Source organism: Sinocyclocheilus grahami, unplaced genomic scaffold (assembly GCF_001515645.1).
Source record: "Sinocyclocheilus grahami isolate Dianchi unplaced genomic scaffold, SAMN03320097.WGS_v1.1 scaffold176.1, whole genome shotgun sequence".
Classification (NCBI taxonomy): domain Eukaryota; kingdom Metazoa; phylum Chordata; class Actinopteri; order Cypriniformes; family Cyprinidae; genus Sinocyclocheilus; species Sinocyclocheilus grahami.
In genome coordinates this window covers 1-12,025 of record NW_015505355.1, presented here as the reverse complement: position 1 = coordinate 12,025, position 12,025 = coordinate 1, and the positions used below count along the sequence as shown (strand labels likewise).

General features: G+C 38.4%; 1 protein-coding gene across 1 annotated transcript in view; it reads right to left on the bottom strand.

Moving 5' to 3' along the window:
• Positions 1-10,914, bottom strand: part of LOC107593811 (tripeptidyl-peptidase 2-like) — a gene marked incomplete at its 5' end in the record, with an annotated part of 31,747 nt that extends 20,833 nt beyond the window's left edge. Inside the window, 6 exons of the mRNA XM_016283691.1 lie at positions 2,592-2,749; positions 3,879-4,050; positions 6,111-6,226; positions 7,689-7,937; positions 9,560-9,687; positions 10,838-10,914. Of these exons, the coding sequence (XP_016139177.1) occupies positions 2,592-2,749; positions 3,879-4,050; positions 6,111-6,226; positions 7,689-7,937; positions 9,560-9,687; positions 10,838-10,914 (900 nt within the window). The remainder of the gene's footprint in view (positions 1-2,591; positions 2,750-3,878; positions 4,051-6,110; positions 6,227-7,688; positions 7,938-9,559; positions 9,688-10,837) is intronic.
• Between the last annotated feature and the right edge of the window lie 1,111 nt (positions 10,915-12,025).

Here is a 12,025-nt window from a genome sequence, read left to right as displayed (position 1 = left end):
AAACAGTACACACACACACACGCACAAAACGTACTGTACACACACACACACGCACAAAACGTACTGTACACACACACACGCACAAAACGTACTGTACACACACACACACGCACAAAACGTACTGTACACACACACACACTACGTACTGTACACACACACACACACTACGTACTGTACACACACACACACACTACGTACTGTACACACACACACACTACGTACTGTACACACACACACACTACGTACTGTACACACACACACACTACGTACTACACACACACACACACACACACACTACGTACTGTACACACACACACACACTACGTACTGTACACACACACACACACTACGTACTGTACACACACACACACACTACGTACTGTACACACACACACACACACACACTACGTACTGTACACACACACACACACACACACTACGTACTGTACACACACACACACACACACACTACGTACTGTACACACACACACACACACACACTACGTACTGTACACACACACACACACACACACTACGTACTGTACACACACAAATGTTCATCATAGGGCTGGGCGATATGGCAAAAAATGTAAATCTCATAAGTTGGATCAGTCTGAAAAGATATAGCACACCAAGTCAGATCAGTCTGAAGAGCAGGGCTGAGATTGGTGGTTCTAGCTTGAAAGCTCTAGGAGGAGTAGCGTTCAGAAATTTAGTCTAAGAAGAAGAATGAAAAGCTTAAGTAGCAGATCAGTAGGTTGGGCTTTCTCAAGCCAACCCAATTAATCGCTAAAATCGGACAAATCGCCCAGCCCTAGTTCTTCATCGTCGTTAGGAGTTGAGGACAGTCAAATAGTGTGAGCGTAGATCAGGGGTGCCCAAACTCGGTCCTAGAGGGCCGGTGTCCTGAAGAGTTTAGCTCCAACCTCAATTAAACACACCTGAACCAGCTAATCAAGCTATTAATAGGCATACTAGAAACTTGAAGGCAGGTGTGTTGTGGCAAGTTGGAGCTAAACTCTGCAGGACACGGGCCCTCCAGGACCGAGTTTGGGCACCCTGGCGTAGATGGATCTGCGGACGTGCCTCGGTGTAGTGCAGCCCCTCTCGCAGGCCCTGCGGGTCGATGCGAACGTTGACGTGCCGGCACTGATTCATGAGCTCCAGGTGCGACGGACAGTGAACCCAGGCAGCGTTGCAGACGAGAGCCAGATGCAGCTGCAGCGAGATACGGGCCGAGTTCTCTGGAGAGAAAACATTGGGTAGAAACTGTTTGTTTTTAAAGAAATGTGTATTTTTATTCATCAAGGACACATTAAATTGCTTAAAAGTGCCAGTTAAGACATTTATAATGTTACAAAAGATTCCAATTTCAAATAAATGCTGTTCTTCTGAACTTTTTATTCATCTGTGAATCCAGAAAAATAAAATGCGTCACAGTTTCCACAGAAATATTGTGCAGCACGACTATTTTCAACATTGATAATAATCAGAAATGTTTCTCGAGCAGCAGATCAGCATATTATACTGATTTCTGAAGATCATGTGACACTGAAGACTGGAGGAATGATGCTGAAAATACAGCTGCGCATCACAGAAATACATTACAGTTTAACACATTCACATAGAAAACCGTTATATTAAATTGTAATACTTCACTGTTTTACAGTATTTTTGATCAAATAAATGCAGCCTCGGTGAGCAGAAGAGACTTATCAAAAATATAAAAACTTTTATCTTTTAAACCAAAGAGTTCAATCTAATCAAAAACGGACTATTGTACTCAATACTGGTGTATACTGCATATTTTTATGATTATTAGAATATCGCATCATTAGTTTTGCAACATGTTAACAAACTCTATCATAATAAATTGAGTTATTCTAGTAACAGAAACACACGATCATAGTTTTTGATATTTTGATTGTTTTTACATTTTCTGTTTTAATTTTAATTTCATTTAAAGTTTTAATTTTGTTGTGCGTTTTTGCCATTTATATGATCTTTTTTAATATGTCTACATATTTTTATGAAGTTTTACTTTTAGTTTATTTAGATATTCAAGTACTTCATCTTAAACTAAACACCTTGGCAACTACCTAAAAGGTTTTTTTCCATTTCATTTTATCTCAGTATGTTAATTTTTTTCAGTTAATGTTTATTTAAATGAAAGTAACGATTAGAACCCTGGTATACATGACATGATTTATAGGAGCTCTTAAGAAGAAGAAGAATAAAAAGCTTAAGTAGCAGATCAGTAGGTTGGGCTTTCTCAAACCAACCCAATTAATCGCTAAAATCGAAAAAAATCGCCCAGCCCTAGTTCTTCATTGTCGTTAAGAGTTGAGGACAGTCAAATAGTGTAAGCGTAGATCAGGGGTGCCCAAACTCGGTCCTAGAGGGCCGGTGTCCTGAAGAGTTTAGCTCCAACCTCAATTAAACACACCTGAACCAGCTAATCAAGCTCTTAATAGGCATACTAGAAACTTGAAGGCAGGTGTGTTGTGGCAAGTTGGAGCTAAACTCTGCAGGACACGGGCCCTCCAGGACCGAGTTTGGGCACCCTGGCGTAGATGGATCTGCGGACGTGCCTCGGTGTAGTGCAGCCCCTCTCGCAGGCCCTGCGGGTCGATGCGAACGTTGACGTGCCGGCACTGATTCATGAGCTCCAGGTGCGACGGACAGTGAACCCAGGCAGCGTTGCAGACGAGAGCCAGATGCAGCTGCAGCGAGATACGGGCCGAGTTCTCTGGAGAGAAAACATTGGGTAGAAACTGTTTGTTTTTAAAGAAATGTGTATTTTTATTCATCAAGGACACATTAAATTGCTTAAAAGTGCCAGTTAAGACATTTATAATGTTACAAAAGATTCCAATTTCAAATAAATGCTGTTCTTCTGAACTTTTTATTCATCTGTGAATCCAGAAAAATAAAATGCGTCACAGTTTCCACAGAAATATTGTGCAGCACGACTATTTTCAACATTGATAATAATCAGAAATGTTTCTCGAGCAGCAGATCAGCATATTATACTGATTTCTGAAGATCATGTGACACTGAAGACTGGAGGAATGATGCTGAAAATACAGCTGCGCATCACAGAAATACATTACAGTTTAACACATTCACATAGAAAACCGTTATATTAAATTGTAATACTTCACTGTTTTACAGTATTTTTGATCAAATAAATGCAGCCTCGGTGAGCAGAAGAGACTTATCAAAAATATAAAAACTTTTATCTTTTAAACCAAAGAGTTCAATCTAATCAAAAACGGACTATTGTACTCAATACTGGTGTATACTGCATATTTTTATGATTATTAGAATATCGCATCATTAGTTTTGCAACATGTTAACAAACTCTATCATAATAAATTGAGTTATTCTAGTAACAGAAACACACGATCATAGTTTTTGATATTTTGATTGTTTTTACATTTTCTGTTTTAATTTTAATTTCATTTAAAGTTTTAATTTTGTTGTGCGTTTTTGCCATTTATATGATCTTTTTTAATATGTCTACATATTTTTATGAAGTTTTACTTTTAGTTTATTTAGATATTCAAGTACTTCATCTTAAACTAAACACCTTGGCAACTACCTAAAAGGTTTTTTTCCATTTCATTTTATCTCAGTATGTTAATTTTTTTCAGTTAATGTTTATTTAAATGAAAGTAACGATTAGAACCCTGGTATACATGACATGATTTATAGGAGCTCTTTGTTCAAAATCAGTCCAGGTTAAAAAGGTCAAATAATGAACAGTAATTAACTGCACCCTTGTTCTGGCATCATCCTGATTAATCTCAAACTCTGAGAGATCTGTAAACATATTCTCCACGGCATTCAGCTCCACTATGAACTGTAGCATGTACCTGTGTTCTCTGGAAACACAGGCTCGATGCCGACCCCGTGATCGGACGGGCCGGTGACCTGTGTCGGGCCCCTGAGGTAGATGCCTCGCTGCGATCCCACGGTCACGGTGAAGCCGAGGCTGCTGGTGGGCAGCGACGCATGCTGCATGAGGTAGTCGAACGCCCGCTCCACCTGCGCATCACACAAACGTGTTCATGAACACACGAATGCATGCGTAATGAGTAGACAATATATGCAATATATCACGGTAATGAATATGCACGATATTGTTATAGTAGGCACTTCAAAATACTGTGAATAATAATTACAAATTATTCAGATTTTTTGAATGCATTTTAAGAATATTTTTTAGGGATGCACGATATTGGATTTTTGCCGATATCCGATATTTTCCAACTCATTTTGGCCGATACCGATATATTTCCTTTTGTTTGGAAACAACAAGTCTCTCCTGTGCCACACTGCTGACGTGATCTAATCACTAGCACACCCTGAGCACATGCGAGTTAACGTATTCCTCTAAAGCCATTATCGGCTGATTCCGATATCAGTCCATCGTGCATCCCTAATATTTTTCCCATCAACTGGTCACAACACGCATGCAAGATGCAAGATGCAAGATGCATGCGCTCTCTGATGTAAAGAAGCACGGATGAGAAGCGCACTTTCACTCTCTGACAGCAGATGGCGCTAAACAGCAGAAATGTAGCCGTTACCCAGGAAACCCCGGAAACAAAGCAGCTGTGCTACTTTCTAAAGCGTATTTAAAGTTGCAGTCCGTAACTTTTTTTTGGTTAAAAATGATCCGAAATCAATATTTGAGCAAGTACATAACCAGCCAGTGTTCAAACCTATCACCTTACTTTAGCCCGATTCACAACGGTTAGCTTATAATAATGTTTTCTAGTTTGAGTGGTACGGGTAGGTTTTCACGGGATATTCGAGCATGGCACTGCGTCATTACGTCACATCTGTAAACATAGTAGTAGTCCCGGCTACTAGGCTAACGCATGTGAGGATCCTGCAGGTGGCGGATCGTTTATAACCTTTTCTCACAGCAGCCGGAATAATTACATTTATTTTGATGGCGGATTGCAATCCAGAAAGGATTGTGTGTTTATGAAACACATGTGAATGAAATTAAATTATATTCCAGTTATAAATGTGCTTCTGATTACAGATAGCCTGGGATTACAAAGATTTGTATTTTAAGGTGACCATAAAATCATTAGTCAGACAGAAAAATAAACTGTAGAGAGTTCTTCAATGTTTAATTTATGTTTGAATAAATCCATCAAGTTTTTATGGCGGTCACCATTTAAAATGTTTATATTTAAAAAAAACGAATTGAGGTAGAAATATTATGTAATTGTAACTTTATTATTTAAAATTTTAGCAGTTGTATAGCCTACAAATCAGTCAATTTTAGCCTTCAATATTATAGTAATGTAGTACCAACTGACTCTCAGGTGTATTTTACAGCATTAATTGTGCATGTACTGTACCTGATACATATCCAAAATAATCTAATCGAAAGATTATGAATGAGAATCAAATCGCATCGTGAAATTTGTGTCAAAACCCAGCCCTAGTTTAAATAGCCATTCAGATTTTTATCACAGCGCCAAATACTTAAATATTTAGACTTAATAGGCTATTTATTTTCAAACTTTTTTAGAATTTTAATCTGGATTACAACATGCCCTAGATATTGTTTGACAATGTTATGATTCTTTATTGCTCCGTCACACTTTACATTAAGGCTCTATTAATTAACATTAGTTAATTCATTCGTAAACAAACCCTCAATGGAAAATTCTTCTTCGTGAATGAATTCTCAATGATTTCAAAATTTAATAACACATGGTTAAAATAAAAAGTTGCAACTGTTACTTAATGAACTAACGGTTTTATTTTAAACAAAGATTAATAACTTCTGTAACAAATGTAGCTATTGTGCATTATTAATGTTAATGCATTAACTAAGGTTAACTAATGAGATCTTATTGTAAATTGTTACTTATTGGCCTTTTAAGTTTACTTTATACTTTGTGTATTACTTTATTGTATGTAAATGTTCAGTTCTTTTTGTTATAAGAAAAAAGTCATTAAACCTGTTATACTGTATTACGACAACACTTTAACAACTAAATTTCAATACCGTGATAATACAGTATACCGTGATGAAAGCATTAGCAATTAATGAGCATCACTGCTCCGCTCCTCGGTACCTGAATGATGCCGTGACCCTGTGCAAACACCTCTATATCCTCCACTTTCAGAGCCGTGTTCTCCAGAGCCCTGCGCACCGCCGGCACCGTGTACCGCACGCCATTCTGCTTCAGACCTGACACACACACACACACACACACACGCACACCTCAGTATTCAAGATTGCAAGTGTCATATTGATTTAATAAGTTCACATTTTGAGGGGGGTTTTTTTCACGTTTTTGCTTTATTTTGTTAAGAAAATTTCTACAGCAGAACTCTTCTGTCTCTGAACAACACACTGAATGAATGCGTTTTAAATAAATAATTTTAGTGAACGATTCTGTGGCTGAATGAATCGGTTGAGTGAATAATTCAATGACTCACTCATTAAGATGTGCCGCCACCTACTGGTGGTTACAGTTTCAAAATTAAAATGATAATTTTATTTTTCTAGTATCATTTCATAATTAAATAAAAGGTCTAATTTAAAAAAATAAAAAAATAAATCTCATAGCATTAACAAACGATCTGTGTAAATACACCTTAACGCCACTTTCCCATTTTTGTGCAGCTTCTGCAGTGCAAAGATTTGATTGATAAGAGTTTTTAATTATTTTAATTACATTGATTAAAAATGTAGGAATTAGATGCATACAAGAAGCAAACATGTCATAAGTTCGGAAAACATTGCCATTATAAAAGATTAAAAAAATACCCTGGAAGTCCATTTAAGTTGGCACATATCACCTCAGAGGAAAATTAGGGCTGCACGATATTGGAAAAATACTCACATTGCGATATTTAATTTTTCTGCGATATATATTGCGATATGAAAAAAAAAAAAACATAAAAAAATCACCAGATGACTTGGGGTGAAAAATTATTGGGGTGATTTTGTAGTCGAGTAAATCAGCATAGAAAATAAACAAATTACAAGCACCGATAAATATAATAGAACACGGATACAAATGAAATACAGGTACAGAAATTTAATAATCAAATGTAAAATAACACTGCAAAGTCTCCACTGTATAAATTAAATCTGTTAAAGCTACAAAATTTTCACATTTTCTTTCTCAATTGTTTACCTTCACCTAAGCAACGGTGTTTACAAGGAATTAAATGTGAACTTATTAAATCAATATGACACTTGCAATCTTGAATACTGAAGTGTGGTACACGTGATTGCGATTGCGATTTATCATGCAGCCCTACCCTAGTATAAGCTTGATAATTCTGGTTCAAACGGGCCGAGCTGCATCTGTACCTGAGAGCAGCAGAGCGATTCCTCCGCAGGCGTTCGGAGAGGACAGAAATTTAATAATCAAATGTAAAATAACACTGCAAAGTCTCCACTGTATAAATTAAATCTGTTAAAGCTACAAAATTTTCACATTTTCTTTCTCAATTGTTTACCTTCACCTAAGCAACGGTGTTTACAAGGAATTAAATGTGAACTTATTAAATCAATATGACACTTGCAATCTTGAATACTGAAGTGTGGTACACGTGATTGCGATTGCGATTTATCATGCAGCCCTACCCTAGTATAAGCTTGATAATTCTGGTTCAAACGGGCCGAGCTGCATCTGTACCTGAGAGCAGCAGAGCGATTCCTCCGCAGGCGTTCGGAGAGGACATGGAGGTGCCGTTCATCAGCTGCGTGCCGCGGAGCGTCCAGTTGGGCACGGAGGCGATGGCTCCGCCGGGGGCGCTGATGCTGACCCCCAGAGCCCCGTCTGTACTGGGGCCGCGGGACGACCACGTGTACTGGTTCGGAGGAAGCTTCTCTCTCAGAGAGTACTCGGCCATCATCATGTCCGGCGTGACGTAAGCGCCCACACCTGCACATCAGCAACCATCAAACCAGTGCTTTCTGACTGCATGATGTGGCTAAACATGAGGGAATTCCCTAATGCTGCCTTCAATATAATTAAGGTATCAAGTATACACTACCGGTCAAAAGTTTGGGATCAGTAAGACTTGTAATGTTTTTTAAAGAAGTCTCATCAAAGCTGCATTTATTTCATCAAAAATACAGAAAAAAAACAGCAATCTTGCAAAATGTTATTACAATATAAAATAATGGTTTCCATTTTAATATCCTTTAAAATATAATTTATTTCTGTGATGCAAAGCTGAATTTCCATCATCGTTACTCCAGTACAAAGCATCACATGATCTTCAGAAATCAGTATAATATGCCGATTTATTATTAGAATTATCAATGTTGGCTGCCAAATTTTTTTTTTGGAACCTGTGATACTTTTTACAGGATTCTTTGATGAATAAACAGTTAAAAACAACAGCATTTACTCAAAATATAAATATTTTCTAACGATATAAATATTTCCATCACTTCAATTTAACACATCCTTGCTGAATAAAAGTTTCAAAGCAGAAGAGACTCCTGTAAAAAACATTAAAAATCATTCTGATCCCAAACTTTTGACCGGTAGTGTATATATTTTCTTCTTCTTCATAATGTCTTGATAAATGTCTATTTTATACATGCGTTCCCTTGTTTTGGTAAATCATGACAAATCATACTAATTTGGTAAATCGTACCAATTCATTCCCTAGTTTTAGTAAATTGTGGTCATGCTATATTAAATTGTTCTCTCATTGTACTAAATTGTGGCCACATTGTACTAATTTGTTCCTTCGTTTTAGTAAATTGTGGTCAAGTTGTACTAATTCAACCCTCATTTTATTAAACAGAGGCCACAAATAAAAAATTTGTTCCCTCTTTTTGGGAAAAATCATGGTCACGCCGTATTAATTTGTCCCTGTTTTGGGAAATCGTGGCTATATCATACTAATTGTGTCCCTGCAGCACAAAAGCAGTGTTAAGTCGCTGGGGGATATTTGTAGCAATAGCCAACAATACATTGTATGGGTCACAATTATACATTTCTCTTTTATGCCAAAAATCATTAGGATATTAAGTAAAGGTCATGTTCCTTGAAGATATTTTGTAAATCTCCTACCGTAAATATATCAAAACTTAATGTTTGATTAGTAATATGCATTGCTAAGAACTTCATTTGAACAACTTTAAAGATGATTTTCTCAATATTTAGATTTTTTTGCACCCTCAGATTCCAGATTTTCAGATATTGTCCGATCCTAACAAACCATACATCAATGGAAAGATTATTTATTAAACTTTCAGATGATGCATACATCTCAATTTCACTTATGGTCCAGGGTCACAATTGATTCATTTGTTTTAGTAAATCGCAGAATGATGTGGCCACAATTTACTAAAATGAAGGTAAAAATCTTAATTAACTAAAACAATGGCACAAATTAACTGAATTACTTTTTGTCTGCAAATCATGTGCAGATCTTGTTATTCTTAAGTTGTCGTTAGTTATTGATATTTCTTGTCATTGCTTGTTCAGGTGTGATGCTTTGGCAATATTGATATAATGAAGTGAAGAAGTGTGTTTCAGGCCGGTACCGATCACACTGCTGGTGGTTCCTCCGGGGCAGCCCACGGTGGACAGACACGGGCCGTTATTCCCAGCGCTCGACACAAACAACACATTATACTTCTGTACAGCCTCCGTGATGACCTCACAGATCCTCCTGAAGAACATTTACATTTAGTCATTTAGCAGACGCTTTTATCCAAAGCGACTTACAAATGAGGACAACAGAAGCAATCAAAACCAACAAAAGAGCAACAATATATAAGTGCAGATGACAAGTCTCGGTTAGCCTAACGCAGTACACGTAGCAAGGTGTGTGTGTGTGTATATATATATATATATATATATATAAAATACACACACACACAAACAAAGAAAAACAAGTAGATAGAATAGAAAAAATTTAAATATTATATTTATACTAAAATAGAACACACAGACGTGAATCAATGTCATTAAAGGGGTCCTATTATGCTCTTTTACAAAGTCTTGATTTTGTTTTAGAGGTGTACTAGTACAGGCTCTCATACTAGGTTGTTCGAAAAACATTATTTGTGCGGCGACCGGTCAGCTGGGCTGGGGTGTGCGGCGACCGGTGTGCGGCTATTGGTCAGCTGGGCCGGGGTGTGCGACGACCGGTGTGCGGCTATTGGTCAGCTGGGCCGGGGTGTGCGGCTATTGGTCAGCTGGGCCGGGGTGTGCGGCGACCGGTCAGCTGGGCCGGTGTGCGGCGACCGGTCAGCTGGGCTGGGGTGTGCGGCGACCGGTGTGCGGCTATTGGTCAGCTGGGCCGGGGTGTGCGACGACCGGTGTGCGGCTATTGGTCAGCTGGGCCGGGGTGTGCGGCTATTGGTCAGCTGGGCCGGGGTGTGCGGCGACCGGTCAGCTGGGCCGGGGTGTGCGGCGACTGGTCAGCTGGGTCTCCGACACCGTGATAACACTCGTTGCCTTCTCTAGTGCAGCTCAACCAGGTCTCATCCCATTCGTCAGTATTATTGATGTCACAAATCCCGGAAAATATGCGTTGTAGTCCAAACAAGTCGTTCGTTGTAGTTTTTGAAAAGTGCTTTCTGTTAAATAAAATAAATCTTCTTTATGCTCAAACAGCAACATTACAGACTAACTAAAGTTGAAAAAGTGAAAAAGCACAATAGGACCCCTTTAAAGTTCATAACGTTCCATCGAGCAAGTGGTTTGAACAATCCAGCAACTAGTCAACTTTGCAGTGACACGATCGGATGAGAATAAAAGCTACAGAAATACACGTGACTTGACTTCGGCCGTGTATTTTGCAGTGAGAGACTCACCCTGAGTTTGACCAGTGCGTCGCCTCCCCGTAACTGTAGTTCACAAGATCACACTTATAGTTTATGACTTCAATCATCTGCAAACAGAGATCACAAATAACACAATCAATAAGGCAACCGTTATACAGGAGTTCTTGGTGTACAATAACTTTACATAAATACTGCACATGAAATTGTGCAAAAGAGATGTTTTAGGGGAAGCAGCAGTGTTGAGTCGCTGGGGGATATTTGTAGCAATAGCCAACAATACATTGTATGGGTCACAATTATACATTTCTCTTTTATGCCAAAAATCATTAGGATATTAAGTAAAGATCATGTTCCATTAAGATATTTTGTAAGTTTCCTACCGTAAATATATTAAAACTTAATTTTTGTGCATAATATGCATTGCTAAGAACTTAATTTGGACAACTTTAAAGATGATTTTCTCAATATTTAGATTTTTTTGCACGCTCAGATTCCAGATTTGCAAATATTGTCCGATCCTAACAAACCATACATCAATGGAGAGCTTATTTATTCAGCTTTCAGATGATGCACACATCTCAATTTCAGAAAATTGACCCTTATGACTGGTTTTGTGCTCCAGGGTCACAAATACATATATTTGATTCTTTTATTCTCGTCTAGCAGAGTGCCGGTGTTTGATAAGGATGTTCCACCTGACTCATGACACAGAAATGCATTTTCCTTCAATTTGCAGCCCAAATATGTGAAATGTGTCGTAATGGCTGATCATGTGCAGATGATTTTAGTTCTTAATTCAGTTGTGCATTCATCTGGATTGCTTGTATAGACTGCATGTGTGTGTGTGTGTGTGTGTTTATGGTGGGTTCTTCTGTTAAATGTTGTTTTCTTGCCCTCATATAGTCAGTGAGCTGAGGGTCTGGTCCGTGTGCAGACAGGCGTCTCTGACAGCTGCTCTGTCTCCAGCATGTCAGTTTGAGCTTCCAGCGAGAGCGTTGCGAGCGGCCTGTCCTGCGGCGCAGCTGTGCTCTGACTCCACGGGCTGCATTCAATATTGTCCGATCCTAACAAACCATACATCAATGGAGAGCTTATTTATTCAGCTTTCAGATGATGCACACATCTCAATTTCGAAAAATTGACCCTTATGGTTTTGTGCTCCAGGGTCACATATTATTACTGTAGCGAATCAGCTCATGGGGAAATATGAATAATTAA